The sequence below is a fragment of the Photinus pyralis genome, unplaced genomic scaffold (assembly GCF_008802855.1).
Source record: "Photinus pyralis isolate 1611_PpyrPB1 unplaced genomic scaffold, Ppyr1.3 Ppyr1.4_LG9, whole genome shotgun sequence".
Classification (NCBI taxonomy): domain Eukaryota; kingdom Metazoa; phylum Arthropoda; class Insecta; order Coleoptera; family Lampyridae; genus Photinus; species Photinus pyralis.
Window position 1 is genome coordinate 20,155,819 of NW_022170878.1, and position 17,705 is coordinate 20,173,523.

The 17,705-nt window shown below is 34.8% G+C and overlaps 1 protein-coding gene across 1 annotated transcript; it reads left to right on the plus strand.

Moving 5' to 3' along the window:
• The first annotated feature begins 9,903 nt into the window (after positions 1-9,903).
• On the plus strand, positions 9,904-15,825 carry LOC116180891 (60 kDa lysophospholipase-like). The gene is made up of 8 exons (XM_031501070.1): positions 9,904-10,158; positions 14,025-14,142; positions 14,190-14,301; positions 14,667-14,792; positions 14,851-15,061; positions 15,114-15,226; positions 15,283-15,582; positions 15,634-15,825. Exons 1-8 carry the CDS (start codon positions 10,074-10,076, stop codon positions 15,676-15,678), a joined length of 1,110 nt encoding a protein of 369 aa, XP_031356930.1. The 5' UTR covers positions 9,904-10,073; the 3' UTR covers positions 15,679-15,825.
• Positions 15,826-17,705: the final 1,880 nt, after the last annotated feature.

A 17,705-nucleotide genomic window follows, 5' to 3' on the forward strand; every position in this document is an offset into this window, starting at 1 on the left:
TATATGCGTGATGTTTACAGTACATAATTAGTGAATGGAAATACGGCGAATTACGGCGTTGTTATTGTCTGCAATAAAATTGATCTTAGGTCAATAGTAGGAAAGTTTCCGTTAATTCTTTTATTGCAAATAATTCATTGAATTGATATTAATCAAAAACATTTAGTTTAATGGAAAAACCCATTATAAAAGAATAGTTTATTGTTTTCCTATTGCCTAAACGCACCGTCTTACTCTGAGGTATTATTCTTTTTACGAAACAAACTTAAGCAAGTATATCAAGTCATCGCGCTATAAATATAATCATAATCAAACTGTATACAGGGTGTCCAACATAAAAATAAACAGTACACGGATCTCGGACTCGGGCACCGTAAAAGTTGTAAATATGTGTCATCTTGGAGAGCGAAACAGTGGAAATGAAAAAGTGTCTTGTATTTCTTTATCCCACTTACAATAACCCCAGGTACAAATGTTGAGAACAATTTTAGTATTACGAACGTTTTGGTTTCACTAGCAGTGAAATAACTACACTGATCTCTTTAACAATAGTTCTTTGTGGCAAAGAAAATATACTGGCGCGCTTGTTTAGTTTGTCCTTGGTTGTTTAAATTATGCTACTAAAACTTGCGTATTTCAGGATAGTACCTATTTATCTTTATTTTATCCGATTGCACAATAACGATTTCTTGTAGTGTAATAAACTGACACATAGCTTCGCTTGTGGGTATTAATTTATCCAACTGCTAAAGTTCATGGAGACACACTGGAATTTTTGGTGCGTGAACTGTCGCAATCACTCTTTCTAATTCGGAGTCCGCATCTGTGTTTATGGTTGTCGATTATACCATAACCAAAGAGTAACTAATAATAATTATTCTTTGCCATAACCGCTAGCCGTTATTCCAAAAGTAGGTATTTTATAGAGTCTATGCATTAATACCAATGGTCTTGACTGGCGTTCCTTTTTCACGTCTCATTACGAATCTAGAAAAGACTTAAAATTCACAGTTTTTTTTCTACAGAATGATACATCAGGTAGCTAAAATAGCTCCTTACGTATCTAAAGTACCTAACACGAAGTAGAAAGGAGGCAGTAAGAGCTACAAGTTGCGTCAGTAAATTAAGAAATTTGATGGATAGATAATTTATTTTTTTAATTTTCTATAGTCATCTTATGGCATTATTTTCAGTCTAATCCATCACCAGGGAGTCAACAAGCACACTAATGTTAAAATAGTAGATCTCTAATCTTTTCAGGTTATATAAAATTACTTCTGATACATTGAATGTATTGTTACCGGAGCAACATAATTCACATTTATAACAAATATTCGAATATAATTCACTACAATTAAATACTTGGTACGTAGACAGAAGTGACAAAGGCAGTGTTAAATTATTAATTTTTTTGGCAGAATTGGTCAAACTGTCTACTACCGTTGAATATGGCGTAATTCTTTCATCTGAACATCGGTGGGAGATATCATGGTCTTTAGTATATCGCCCTAAGAAAAAACCTAAAAATTCACACGGTGGTTAAACCTGCGATTTTGTTTCAACTGCTACAAACCTCCAACAACTGAGAAAAATGCACAAACAATCACGAAACTAAAGCACAATCTTTTGGAAACAACTTCCTCGCTGGTTTCGATGCAGCCTGCCGTTTGGCCACTTAAAACACGTTGCATTTTAACACGGAACTAGATACTTTAGGTGTCATTAGACATATCAGTGAAAATCAGTTGTAAACATATTGTAGACTTGCTCGTATTGGCAAGTTCCCAAAAGTATAATAAGCTTCTTATCCAACAAAAATATTTCTTCTCAAATCCATTTAGTTTTGCCAAAATCTGTGCACGATCATTTTTCACACAAGTCATATTGATGTGCGAATCTGACAGAATTATTCAATGATGATTTTTTGGCTAGGTATATGTACCTTTAACGACGTAGGAGATAAAAGGTGTGATTTTAATAATAACACAGAGCGTTTTGTCGCCAGAACTGAGTAGGTAAGGCCTGCCAAAATAATTCACAATTCATAAATCAAATTGCCATTTCTAAATTTACAATTGATAATTTCAATTTATTTAAAAAGTACTCGTAGTTGAATTGTGACATAAGCATCCCACGCAAAAACGCTACTTTTTTGTCCAATTCATTTTATTTGAACATAACGTGATATTTCTGATTTGGGTCAAACGGCCTTGAAGACACATTATTTATTATTCTATTGTGTTTGTGTAATTGTAAAAGTGGTAAAATAACAAACATTTAAATTGTACAGCACTTAACAGAATGCAAAATGGCATGCTAATGATTGAGGTAACATCTCATTCTGTAGTGATGTAACGAAGCACCAGTTTTCAGCTGTGAGGTTTACCATCTTTCATGACCACTTGGTACATGACGCGCGGTATCGAGGCGTGATATAAGTTTTGAGCACTTCATTGCGAGAAAGTGTAGTTTCCGGAGTTTACTAGGAGAAGGTAAAAATAATTGCTTTGATTTCTAGCGTCGTGTTGTAGCCGCCGATTTTTTATTTCTGTTATCGAGCCGTTTACTTTTAAAGGTAAGCAAGCCTTTGATATTTTCATTTCGTTAATTATAAAGGAGGTTTATTTTCCTTCGTTTCGTTTGATCGTATAGCTAGTAGGTAGATACCACTAATAATTTGGGTTCCGTCCCGCTTGATAACTTGTTACCGTCTTCGTGTGCAGTAATTCTGTTCTACATTATTCACCAGTAACAGATCGCTCATTCCCTGGAATCGCCGTTTCCTCCGTCTGATTAGCTGAGGCTTCCGAAACCGTTCCGAAATCGTCGACTTTGGTCAGAAGCAGGGTTTCCGAATCTTCTGATGGCGCACGAGTTACTGCTAAATCTTAAGAAACTGCCACAATTTACAGCTGCTCTATGAGCCACAGAAATTTTTAGCTAGGTATCGGATAAGAATATGATCAACTAGTTACCTACTAGAGGTTATAAAGCACTAGAGTACAAAATTGTCATGTAATCGGTGAAAATTTCTTTGATCGACGGGTCATTTTTCACAATACGCCTTTTCCTATGAAAAAAAATGAGGTAGGCACAACAATAAATAAAAAGCGCAGTCGCCTTTCAAACGTTTTAATGTAACGATTCGGTCAAAAATGGTGGATACGTTCCCTTGGCTAATTTATTGTCTCGATATTTTCAATAATTCAAGTCCATTGATACAGAATGGCCAAAAATGGCACGAAATAAAAAAAATATAATTTTGTTAATTCTTAAGCCTTAAGCCCATAATACTCAAACTGTTTGGTTATTCAAAAAATGGAGAAATGCGAAGATGGCGGTTTCTCTGCAGATTTTGAAACAGCATTTGGACCGTTGATACTCGATTATAATTAACCCATTTTTAGAATTATCTCGATTATCTCGTGCAGCTATTGCACCCACTATACAGTTGATTATAGTAGCAAGGAGAAAAAAAAATATGATTACAATGTTTATTAAAAGAATCGTTACCCATGATGAAATAGAAGCGTGTGCTAACTTTAGCAACTGATTCTATTTTGAAATTGTTTGTTGCCACTTTACAATGAAAGTTGAGCAACTTACCATACACAAATGGGCAAATCTTTGTTTATTGTTTTTGTTGACATTTTTCTGTTATTTGTTATAAATATTAAGATCTGCTATTTACTAACATACAATCGCGGAGATTTTATGAGAATTCTTTACCCAATTATTGGCTGTATTTACATTTTTTAGTTGTTCGGGTTCAAGTTCACTTAAAAGAGGTACCCTTTGATGAACGTTTCCTAAACGGAATGTTTGCTCCTTAGTATTTCCACCAAACCATTGTCCCTGTGAATCATTTTGTGTATTATTACGAGTTTATTTCCATCACGAGCTATTTCATTATGGTATGGTTGGGTCTTACTATAAAACAAGTTTAAAACGTGGTCACTCGCGACCCACGAAAGCGCATTTTCACCGCATAGATTCAGAAATAACTCGGAAAAAAAGTGACTAATTCAAAAAATCTTTTGTCGTTCTGATCTCCAAACTGTGGTACACCGTATAAGAAACAATAACCACAATGAAAACGCTTAAACTGGAGGACTAGTAGTGGTACAGACGGACAGATGGACAAACGGACAATGTGCGGATAATATAGCTTTCATTTTCCTTTTGGAAAATGCGCTAAAAAGGGTTTATCCCAAACTACGCATATAGTCCAGTCAAATTACGGTTTGGGCTGGATGTTGTCACTTCACTCAACGACAGCAAGCGTATCCTAAGTAAAAAAATCCGCTGAATCCGAAAATCATAGTCCCCCTGGCCGGAAACGACCGGAACATATTGTTATAAACAAAAAACGCAGAAAAAATGGGAAAATGGCGAGTTTTTTCACAATTGACTTCGAATATCTCGTTAACTATTGCTCGGAGGGAAAAAATGAATAGAAATGAACTTGTTTAGAATAAAATTTTCTATAAGATACATTTGCTCCGGAACGCTCATTTTCAACTGTTATTGTTATTTATGGAAAAAGGTAAAAAACTAATCTCGAAAATTAACACTTTGTTATTACTAAGTAAAATTCATCCGATCTTTTTGAAAATCCTTATTTAGTAACTTCTTTTGATAACAAAACAATATGACAAACGAGATCACCGTAGGTTTCATACTCATTGATTAATTAAATAAACAAGTAGAAAAAGGGATGCTTTGTCTTTCAAACTGGGGGACTACAAGAGCGTTCCCAATTTTTTTTATACATAGTGGAACCGTAAAACAATCTTTTCCAATAATTGTCCCGATCATTTTTGCAAATCAACGGACTGTGGAATTTTTTTAGTTAACTAACAAATCGAATAGCTTCCGAGATTTAACAAGAAAAGTAACTATATAATCGGCCCTTGGCACTCGGATTAATAAAAAGCATTCATTTTGGTGAAATAGAAGCATGAAAAAAGTTCACGCTGTAAAGAATCGATCGGTGCGACCCGATTTGCAAAATCATTTTTGGTTGTTTCGAAAACTGGCTTCAAAGTCAAAAGCTGATTTCTCGTGAACTATTAATCGGATTTGGACGTATTTTTTTTTAATGTACGGCTTTCCGAGAGCTTTACATTCGCATATTATAGAGTTATATTTTTTTTGTTTACATTTCGGGAGTTATTCCATTTGTTAACTAAGAAAATTCTTCGGATTTTGAAAAAAAAAATTGCACAGCCCGTCGATTTGCAGGAATCATCGGGACAATTATTGGAAAAGATTGTTTTAGGGTTATAATATGTATAAAAAAATTGAGAACACTCTTGTACTCCCCCAGTTTGAAAGACAAAGCCTCTCTTTTTCTACTTGTTTATCTAATTAATCAAGGAGTATAAAACCTACGGTGATCTTGGCAGTCAAATGTGAAAAACACGACATTTTCCCATTTTTTCTTCGTTTTTTGTTTATAACAATATGTTCCGGGCGTTTCCGGCCGAAGGGACTATGATTTTCCGATTCAGCGAATTTTTTTACATAGAATACGCTTGGTTTCGTTCAGTGAAATGACAACATCCAGTTTATACTACTTTTAGAGCTAATTTGACTGGACTAATACCTTGATATTGATACTTTGATACCTTACTTATCCTCCATATAACGTATAGGTTCCCATTTTCAGAGTTGTGGATTATGTAGCGATAATCGTCTAGATTACGTCTGTTCGATAGAAGAACAATTGGTAACATGTTGTTATGCTGCTATAGTGCGTTAATTTCGACAATGTGTCATTTCCTTGGAAGGATTACCTTACTTTTAGCACTTTTAGCATCCCCAGCGGCCCCAGCTACCGAAATTTGAAAGTTATAAGTCCGTAAAATTCTCCTTAAAAAAATATCCACAAAATCAATTTTGGATGATCTGGTTTATTTATGGTTATAATACACGTTTAAAACATAAATGCTAAATCTAAGGTCAACCTAACTTCCATCAAATTTCCCCCTAGCTATCCAAATGGAAGTGTTTTTGCAAGTTATGGTTATCTATTAAAATTACAAATTGCAAGTGGTGGTTCGTTATGAAATGAAAGTTTTGGCGATGTAGCACATTTGTCGAAAATCAAATGAGCGCATGCACTGAAGGTGTAAGACTAACTATGTTCTTTGTGAAGATATTGTAGCGAACTTTGTAGAGCGATATCAAGGCTGTATCAAGTCGCCACTAAGTTGATATAAGTATTGATAAGACCGAGAGCGTGTATTCTTTACCTAGAAATTTCGTGCTAATACGATAGAGAAGTTACATACATGTAAAACAAGCTAGTAAAGTTTTAAACGCGCGAAATATGGTTTGATGACCTTCAATTATAAGGGCGTATGACTGTTGAACCTCTACAGCACTGGCATAAACTTTAATAGGACAATTAATTTCTAATTTATCCACGGCTAGCTCAGTTATAAAAATGTGTTTTATACATCTTACTGTGGAAGTTTGGCCCGTTATCTACTCTTAAAATCCCAAATTTAAATTCAAATGATCTTACTGATGTATTGTTTCATCGTTTTTTTTACTCACGTGAACTTAGTTGATTGAATATAGTAATAAAAATAAAGGCAATCAATTTCCATTTTTCTTTACAGGTTCCTACATGCAAAACATTAGTGTGGTTCATAAAATGAGACCACATAATGAATTACTGCTATATTCTCCTGTACCTATATCATATACATACTTCTGAGTTCTGAATGCTAAACAAAATTCAATTTAAATTACATGACGTTTTTAGCCTCCCCCCCCCCCCCCCCCCCGCTACGATCATGATATTAATAAAAAGGGCTAGAAGGCACCTTAATTAAGCGTTTTCAACAAAAAGATTTGCGGAAGAATCCGAAATTTTCCACAATTTTAATTAAAAGTTCTCGCATCTTATCCATATACCGATTCTTTTGTATCGACCGCTGATTGACTTCGAACGTCTTTTTCGTGCCTGTCGGTGACTAGTATAGACCTCCTTATACACCTGAAAGGGGAAGGGACACCTTTCGCATCTTTCATAGACCGCGTCTTTCTTATCTACCGACGATTAATTTCGATTACCTTCTACGTACCAACTGGTGATTAAGTGAAATCAATTTGTAGTAGAAAATCTTCAAAAGTATGTATACTTTGTTAGTATTTCAAGCCCGAAGGCTGCTGCTCATCTGTAAATAATGTACACATGAATTATGCAAAACATCTAGAGTACTACTTGCTCTTATGGTATAATTAGAAATACATGTATAGATACATTATTTTGTTACGTTTATTAAATCGTGGAAGAATAACATAACCTCTTAAGGAATTAAGGTTGGAATGTTACGCACACAGTTACCAACTTAAAACTAATCGTGAAATTTAAGTAACACAACCTCATAGTTCGATGAAATAATGTGAACTTTGAATTAAGGATAGTGGAAAATTTAGGGCTTCTTCTGCAATTTTTTTGTTGAAAACGCTTAATTAAGGTTCCCTCGAGCAACTTTTATTAATTTCATGATCGAATCTGGGGGGCTTAATAACGTCATGTAACCTAAGTCTATTTCATGCAATTTTCACTAGATTCATTTAGGAATATTAAAATTTCTTCGAACAATAATTCTTTATATGCAAATTCCTAAAATAAAAATAGAAGAAGAAGAATAAAATGCCAATGATCCATTGTGTTGATAATAATTTTGCCCGATTTATTAACTACGTTTTGTTGAGGATAAATGCACCGATTAATTGTCTTTAAATTCCCTGCCGCATGGATTTGTATACAAAATGTTATTCATCGCACAAGAAGTTGTCCAAAGACCTCACTCAATATTAAGGAACTTGTTTTTCACCAGCCGTTACTGTTAGCGATCCGAGAAAAAAACTTCTTTTAATTTCAGTTTATTTAATTCCGTTTTTATTTCCTATTCGAAAATGTCCCTTCGCGTATATTTTACCACTCGTAAATAAAATGTGCCCGGAATTTATTGTAATTCGTTTATTCGCACACGTATAAAATGGCACGTAACTAATTTTCTCACAAATCCGAATTTGTGTCATTGTTTCTCCACGACATACCCGACATGTTTATATTAATAAATTTTAAATATGTTTTTACACGAAGTTAAATGCGATTTCTTTACTACTTACTATTCGGATATATTTTACTCGATAAATGTCGGTTCTTGAAATCGCACACATACGCAAGGATAGTTCTCACAACACAGCAAAGAAATGTCAACGGCGAGATTTTTTACACACAGCGCCCCCCAATTTGGTTCGGGCTCACGCTCGTAATTTCACTAAGAATTCAATTTCAGCGGATCTCAAGTAGTACGTGACCGCTCGAGAAAATTGGTGTAAAATCACATTTTTTAAGGCGACCAAAATGGTACGTTTCGACTCGTGAAATCAAACTTAGAATGCCCGCTCTCCCACTTTTCTTGCTATTTAATTCTCTCCCAGTAACAGTTTTGAAATGGGACTTATTTCTTAACGCAAAGACTTCGACTAGCGTACCTTTTTAAACGAACAGTAAATCTGCATTCCTTCACGAACTCAACTTTAAAGAGAACGGAACGGAACTCAACTCTTAGTTTTGACGAGATCGTGGCAACCAATCTTTTTGTTCATGTTCGTTATGAAGCGGTATACGTCTTTTGTTTAACAAAATACAAATTCAAAAACAAATTTTTGAAACGACAAGGCGGCCACCTGTTATAACATTGAAATCAAAGGAGCCATTCGTTATACGAGACCTGGAATTTTGTATCGCCCGTCGTTTTCAACCATTTGGGTCAACCTAGTGGATCAAACAGTGCTTCGAGTTTGAACGACCAAGAGGCACTCCTTCGTTTTTGGCATACACTTAAGGTAACCACTATGAGTAGTCGAGACGTAGGCGTCTTTCAAGTGCGCCGCGTCGTTGAAGTCATTTTCACGAGCAAAGCATTGTAGCAGGCGTTAAGGGCTGGAGTTGCGGCGGGCTGCACGCGACGAAATCCCACCTTTCGATCATTTACTCTAACCCGTTTAAAAAAATCAAAAAATAATTACACTTTTCGAGTTCATTAATATACATCGAGAATCCTCCAGCGTGGTTCATTTTAATTTTAAGATTGTAAATTGTTAGTAAAGGGGATATTTTTTATTATAAATCAAGGAAGCGCTCCTGGAAAAGTTTGGTTTAAAAAGTTTTATGACGACATAAATTTACCAACAAATGATATTATTTGTTTATATGACTTCAATGATCAGCGGACATTTCATTTCTGGTTTTGCAAGTACCCGTTACCGCGATAATCCTTTCGCGGACTCGTGACGTATTGTCCGCGTGCAACCTTCTATTACACCTGTTTTGCGCCGCGGTAACCTATGTACTTTAATGCATTTTTATTCAATTAACACGCCCAATAAAGTCATTGCTCAGTTAAGCGTATAACAAAAGGTTACCGCAGTAATATGAAATGTCTAACCATTTTTTACCCTAAACTTATTGTTAAAGAGTAGATAGATATTGCATCATTGTGTTGTGTATATTATATTTAAAGTCAGTATGGTAAAATTCCTGTGGTCCCAAAAAAAACCAAGTTAATAAATTGTGCAATTAAATGCATAAACACATTACAGGCATCCTCCTAGATACGAAAACTAATTGAAATGTGTTACCAATTTGGGTCCAAATTATTGCCTGACGCATATAAAAATGTCGACGTAAATAAATAAAAAATTTCTATTAATCGAGATGAAATTAATCGTAGAGAATCGGCAGCCAGTTCATTGGTTATTCCGTTCTATAATTTGTTATAATAACCTCTGTACCTACCATATTATGTATGACGATAACAATACACGATTAGATTGGTACCCGACTATCGGCTATATATTTAAACGAGCAATTACTACTATTGCTACTGTAGTACAGCTCTTTAATATAGACGTTAACCACTCGGAAGCGCGTTGACGTATTTGTTGTTTAATAAAATTATCATATGTACGTAAGGTTCGCGGGTATTAAGGTTAAATTCGTTTAGAATCAGTTAGTTACCTACGTGACCAGCGAGATCAAAATGCCAGGTGAATGCAAAGAAATAAAGAAGGTGTTGGTGGTTTATACCGGTGGAACAATTGGTATGCAAAAAAATCATAAAGGTGGTAAGTAGCTTCATTACTTATTTTCTTCATTATTTTTAAGATATGATACCTTTTGATGGTTTCATTTTTTAAAACGCGTTTTGATCAGAAACTATTATATTTTTTGGCAAATGAAACTATGTAAAGTATTTATAGTACAGATATGCATTACGATAAATTAAAATGAAAGTATTTTCTAACCGTAACAATTTCCTGCTGAATAGAGTTGACCTTATTATAATAGTAAGTAGGTACTTTTTGGCATAGGTACTTCCTTGATTAATAAGTAATCAGCTTTGTTTATAATGTGAGTAGTGTTTTTGTTAATAAAGTAATGATGGAAATACCCTAAAAAACTCCATCATTTGATAAATTAGGTAATCACTTTCTCAGAGGATATTCGAGCGGAAATACTGATCTTTCACGGGTTTTCATTGTTTGAAAGATCCATAGGCAGTAAAAATTATAAACTTCTCCAAAAAAGTATCAAAAATAAATCAACAAATGCATGCTAGAAAGTAGAAACTGTAATTGGCGTAGGATACATTTTACAAATTCATTTTGGCATCCCCTTGATTGATCGGTTGGTCTAAAAACCATTTAAGAATTTTTGAAACAAAACTGCCAAATAATATCGTTAGTTATTCGGAATAGCTCCTCAAAATCTTTGGCAAACAATCAATTAGTTCCTACGTTAGAGATAGTATACCCCAGGAGCGTGGCAAGGTAAAATTGCGCCTAGTGCAAAGTTTGTCGGAAGCGCCTTTTTTAATAATAATAATAACAATAATAATGTGGTCTTTGCATATTTTTATTATAAATAATACTGCACTTCTTAAATATATAAATACAGATTTTGCATACTTTTTATTTAAAAAAATGTTTGACTAAATATTTATTTAGAATTTACTTTTCTAGCTTTAACTTTAGCAAATTCACTATACTTATTTTAGAATTATTATATTACTTATTTACGATCAATCCTGCCGCAAGTGCATTTAAAATTGCAAAATAAAAACTGTAAATACTTTTGTATAATTTTTATTTTAAAAAATCTTAAGACTTTTTGGCGCCTAGGGCACTTTCCCGGTTGCCCTACTGAATGCCACGGCCCTGTAGTACCCGCTGTGATGGAAAAGATTTGGATTCCCCAAATTGTGCAGGCTCAATACCAGACACAACTGGATTTATGCTCTAAAAGCTATCTAGTTTGATAACCTCTTTTATTGATTTGGCAATAGTACCTAGTGAGTGACGGTTGTATTGCATATGAAAGAATATAGGTTATATGTATATTCCAAGATGCATGGTTACATTTAAATGGTTTATTCTGAGAGAAACTCTACCTTTCTACCATAAAATCGGTTTCTATGAGAATATATAAAAATATTGTACAAAAAGTTCGTTATAGGAGTACAGGACGAACACACTGTATAATTCACTAAGATATAATAATTATCTACTGTACATAAATAAATAGATAAATTAAATAGAATATCACTTGTGATTGCCCTAAGTCTGTAATTAAACCGGATATTTCCAGAATTCCGACAAGCACCATTTAATTTAAACACGCAATCAATCCGATTGCTTAATGTAAATAATTTTCATTCGCGTCAATGCCAAATACAATTCAATTTCAATATGTTTGCAAAAAATTTTTAAATTAAAGATGGGTGCCCAAGATATGGATAAACACGGCGTTGACTTGATAATTATAATAATCACATTTGTTGAACTCTCTTTCCCTCAATTCATCTCTCTGCAGTTTTAAGACCATGTATATGTATACACCTTGAAGAGTGTCGGGAAAGATTGTTAATTAGGGGACCCCCTTTTCTCGCATTGCTTACGCACAAAATCTGGGCATTACCCACGTAAGAAAGAAAAAAGGTATAAATTGTTGCCTTTAGATATTTTTACGTAGAGAAGTCAACAACATTTTTGGATCACCGTTTCTGAGATTTGACCCAATATTGGTATTTTTTAAATGAACCACCCTATATATCTTAACATCAATTATTTGCATTCCGAATTACATTGGTGTATCACAGCCTAAATTTGTTTGTATAATTATATGTTATATTATACCTATCATATTTTTCAAGATTTTGAAATGGCATGTTTCTACCGTCAGCCATTTTTATTGATTGCTACCGGCTGCCATGAATACAAAAACAAAAACAAGGTCTCCATGAATCCATGGCCTACTATATAAAAACCGTAAAAAATAAGATTATTAATTTTTTGTTCAGGGTATATAAAAAATACCAACTTTGGGTCAAATCTTAGAAACGGTGGTCCAAAATTGTTACGCCACTGGATTCTACAGAAAAATATCTAGAATGGGCAGTTTTTACCTTTTTTTTTATCTTACATAAGATACGATAACATCCGAAAAAGTCAAACTTCTCGATTGCACGCTTATCAAACGTAGCTAGATTGATTCTGTTTGCGGTGTTTCACAAAAAAGTGGTAGGTACAGGGTCGTGAAATCCGCAAGTCTCTATCTTTAAAAACAGCTGATACCCCGCAGTCTTAACCAAAATAGGACACACGGTACATTATAAACAAGCAAACGTGATGCAATAATGGTACACTTGTAAAATTAAGCTTGGAGCACGCTATGTTGCCATCAACAACATAAACTAATGCAAAATGTAAACCAAGTGCGAAATTCTTGACGGAACAGCTTTCTAGCTCAAACCAGATATTTAAAAAAAGTCTTATATCCTTTATATGTACACTGCCAAAATTTTTACGAAATTTTAATTTTTTTCCTTTGACATTTTTTCCCCGTTTTTTTGTGATAAATTTTATAGCATCATTCTTGAAGGTTGTCGCAGAAAAACAAAGTATTTCGAATGTAAAAAAATTTTGGGGTTGTTATTTGAAAAAAAAGTTCAATTAATGGTTAGTACAAGAAAGAATAAAGTGATTACCACATGTAATACACTTTTTTTTTACAAAAAACAAAATACACATTGAGCGGGCACACCAGCCCGTTACTAGAGGGCTTGGAATATAGTTACAGATTTACATTTCAAAATATCTAGATGAAGCTCGTTGCACGATTTTCTGTAAATTATCCTTAATTTTAATTCAAAGATAACACAATATCAAGAACGGTTTGTTATGCACAATTTACCATGATGGGCCTTTGAATTTGAAGATTTTCTAGCTGGAACTTGGAACAAATCAACTTCAAACGAGAAACTGATTTTTTTTAGCAAATTCAATTTTCATTGATTCATAACAACAATACTTTCAGTTCTACAAAAAACCACAGGAATTTGTGTTTATGGTGCAGATGTACCCTTGATCAATTGCCATTCCTTCGCCTTGTGCCCAATTTTCCCACACACATGTGGCATTTGAGTTTCCCTTTTTTCCTGCCCTCAGATTAATGGTGGGTTTATACAATCATTATTTACTTCATTAAGAAATAGCTAATAGAATCAAATGCATGGTTTCGTTGGTTAGTGACGCACAATAAACTTTTGTTTCTATTGGCTATCAATGATCTAACATTGTAACGATTATATATAAACCCACCATTAAAGTGTCCTGGTTTTCTGCACAGCTTACAAAACTTCCGGAAATGTCGCTCCGCTTGGGGCTCTACTCAAAACAGTGTGGTTGACAACCCTTTTACTTGTCTTCCAGTATTATTTATACGTGAGCGGTGCGATTGATCGTAATTACACACATTATATGTCAAAATAAATCATTTTGCAAACAAAATATGTAAATATCAAATAATTGATAGATAAATGATCAAGGAAGTCTTTAAAGAGCTATTTGCAAAATTACCTATTTTATTAAATTGGGTAATTTTTTTTTCATTAAAGAATTTGAACATCTTGATAGTTTTCTTTTTATTACAGTGTATGTGCCATCACCACACCCCTTAACGCGCCAGTTGAGAAACATCCCGGAGTTGCACAATAAAGAATACGCTGAGTTGTACTTTGGCGAACAAAGATCCGACGAGCTCATAATTCCGTAAGACTGAAAATGTACTAAATTTCCTCTCAAAACTTATTTTTCAGGTACATTTACGAGGAGCAAGTTGTAGTGTACACAGTTATCGAATATGACCCGTTGTATGATTCGAGCAACATGTCCGTCAAGGACTGGATCAGAATCGCTACCGATATTGAGGTAGGTATATCTACCCTACTTACATATTGTACACTCTTTGCATACGAGCGAATGTTATTGTTTCATCACGATCATTTTCTAGTTTCCATCTAATCAATGATCGTTTGGTAAAACTGGTAAACTTATCTGCATTTCCTCATCATCTTACAGTGATGACATACAAGTTACTGTGACCTCGATTAGTTTTGGCTTTACATGCAAAGGGTATCAATGTTATCACTATAATCCACTCGGTAACAAATTGCTTACAATGAATACCATGTACAATCAAACCCCAGTTTTTTGAATGATAATAATGATTTGCAATCGAGAAACTTTTGGACCCCTTTTATACTCACTGTAAATAAAAAATGCTCTTTTTTTAGACCTACTATTACAAATACGATGGCTTTGTAATTTTGCACGGTACGGATACATTGGCGTATACAGCCTCTGCGCTATCCTTCATGCTAAATGGCTTGCAAAAGCCAGTCGTACTAACTGGATCTCAGGTAAATATAAGCTTCACTACGTATTAGGTAATACGAAATTCAAAACTCAATTTTTCAGATTCCGATATATGAAAATAGGAGTGATGCGAAGAGTAATTTTCTAGCGTCACTTATAATCGCTGCCTGTTTCAACGTTTCTGAAGTGTGCGTGTATTTTTCGAACAAGCTCTTTCGAGGTAATCGTACGGCGAAGGTGAGCACAAATCTGCTGGACGCATTCGATTCCCCTAACATTCCGCCTTTGGCTAATATTGGAATTGATATCACAAGTGAGTTGTTGCATGTTAGTCCAAATGAGTGTTCAACTTTCGTCTCTTTTAGTGAACCGCAGTTTAACGCTTAAAAGTAATCGTGAAGAGGAATTCGTTGTTAGTAAAAATTTAAATCCTAACGTTGTTGTCTTGTCTGTCTTTCCAACGATTACTGGGGCGATGGTAAGTGTTTGGTGAACTAGAAAACATTGATGATCTGGACTTATTTTTGGTTGTAGATCAAGTCGTTTATTGGAAAAGGTGTGGACGGTGTGGTCTTGCAGAGTTACGGTGCTGGTAACGTTCCCACAAATCGAAAGGACGTGTTGGATGTGTTTAGGGAGGCAATTGAAAGTGGGGTAATCATCGTAAACATAACGCAATGCGCACAAGGGGCGGTTGCGCCGACTTACGAAACGGGGCAAGCCTTAAAGGAAATTGGTTTAATATGCGGGTACGATATGACGGTCGAAGCTGCGCTCACCAAACTTTCGTACGTTTTGGGACAAGATCAGTTACTATTAGAAGAAAAAAAGAAGGTAATTGCCGATAACCAATTATTTTCAAAACGTGTAATTAATTTATTGCAGCTTATAAGTATTAACCTCAGAGGGGAGCTCACAGATGGCCAATGACATAAGATAAATTTTGTTGTTGAAGTTATTTATTGTACTAATTACTTATTTATTTATTATCAGTGCAAGTGTGTTGTTAAATTAACAACGTGCAGGTATTATTGTAAAATGTATTGTTATAATGCAATAAAATGTGATGAACTTTTTCTTGGGAACTAGCTGAAAATGTATTTTTTGGGATTTTTGTGTCAATATTTAATATGCGTTGTTGTTTCGTCCTCAACCAGCTTGTCTCCTTTCTGTCCTATACTATTCATGCTCCAACCCTTTCATTGTTCCTACGTCCGTTTAATAAACGCTCGTCTGACCCTGGCCTTACGGCAAGATCCTGTGCGCTTCTTTAATTATTTTCGGGTGTCCCAATCATATTTTGATGAACTACTAACTAAAGGATAAATGATTCAATAACCTTCGCCAACAGGAAATACCTTCTACAGGTGACCGTGCGTTGAAGATACTAAATACTTCTTTCCAAAAGTGTTTGGAGGGCTGCTAACCCATTCTTGGAAGAGTACTGTAAATTTAAACACTATACCGTACTAGGTTGTAGTTTACTGGCGCCAGCGTGCTTGCATTGTGTCAATGCGGCTTTAATGTTTATACTATGCAATACAATACCCTCGATGCAATATGATATAAGTTATTGTATGGGGACAATCTACTGAATTCTACCGTGAATCTCTCACGCAAAAACGAATTATAAGATTATTTAACTTAAGGAATACGGTACAAAGTACAAAGGTCAACGGTCTTTGGTAACTGCAGCTTAAGACATCGACAAACTCCAACAGTGGTGGCAATGGAAGAAAATAAGGCTCGTCTCAGGTTATTAAATAAGTTTTCGTTTATACTTTATTCATACAGCGCTCCCATTCTCCCAATCTTCTCCAGGTCAAAGATCTAGGTTTACAAATTCGCGATGTTGATAAGAGTCTATTCTATAATTAGATTCGTGATATTTCAGGAAGCGTACCTACTGCAATTTTATCTACACGGCTATTTTTAGCGCATTTTTTAAGAATCAAAAAGTCAACGAAAGGAAACTGTTTCTACGAACTACCACCTTTCTTCCTTTTGCCTTAAGAATGGCTGGTTTTATCCTTCATGGAACTCTACTAAAAGGTCTCAAAGACCCCCCCCCCCCCAATTAATCATCTACCGAGAAGCTAAACATCGATAAATATAGTATGCTTCTACCTTATAACTCCATTACTTACTAAGCTGTTTCGGTTTTAAAAAATACACTTTGTCTGCACAAGAGTTGTGCACAATTCATACTTGTGGTTTTATTCCCCGCGTTACGAATATTGGTTTGTTGATGCAAAATACACTTCAACTTCGTTGCTGCCGTAACGACATAATTTAATTTCTTCCGTCGTCGAAATTCTGTCTACGTAGATATTTTTAGAGAGTAGGAGTCTTTTTTCGTATCTTAAAAACTAATCTGTATTACTTCTGCGATTAAACGATTGCTCTTCTTCATAAATTAACACGCCATTTTTTATCCGATTATTTCACAAATCGAAAATCGAATTACTTTTTCAACTAATTCTGATTTTGCAGTGAATAAAATCGCGCGGGCTACCTTTCCGCTTTCACCATCGCTACTCGTCTTTTTTTGCGCTTGGTTATTTATAATTAGGTAAAACGCAACAAACGAAATTTCTGCGACCGGCGTCCCACTTAAACCAATAGTGGATCAGCAGCTTTTGTTTTTCAATTGCGGTTAAAGCGGAACCACCGAAGCAGTAATGTTCGCTGCTGCTTTGGTAACAATCTACGCGTTCTAGATGCTAAAATTCTAAAATCAATGGTTTTCATATGGTACAGAACGGTGCAGCCCTTCCGGAAAAGATGGTACCTTGAAGCTGGGCAACACAGAAACTAAAAATTGGATCTCCTACTGTTCTACCTGGTACGATTACCTTTTATTGTATGGAAATTAACGAGCAATAAATTTAATATCTTCAACTCAAACTAGCGCCCCGCTTCCGTAGTATCAGTCATTAATAGAGCACTTAATAAAA

What these genes read in the sequence shown, in the direction of transcription:
- LOC116180891 (XM_031501070.1), top strand. Translation starts at nt 10,074, where the DNA reads ATGCCAGGTGAATGCAAAGAAATAAAGAAGGTGTTGGTGGTTTATACC. An exon ending in TCGTACTAACTGGATCTCAG is followed by an intron (nt 14,793 to 14,850) that starts GTAAATATAAGC and finishes TCAATTTTTCAG; the next exon opens with ATTCCGATATATGAAAATAG. An exon ending in TATTAGAAGAAAAAAAGAAG is followed by an intron (nt 15,583 to 15,633) that starts GTAATTGCCGAT and finishes AATTTATTGCAG; the next exon opens with CTTATAAGTATTAACCTCAG.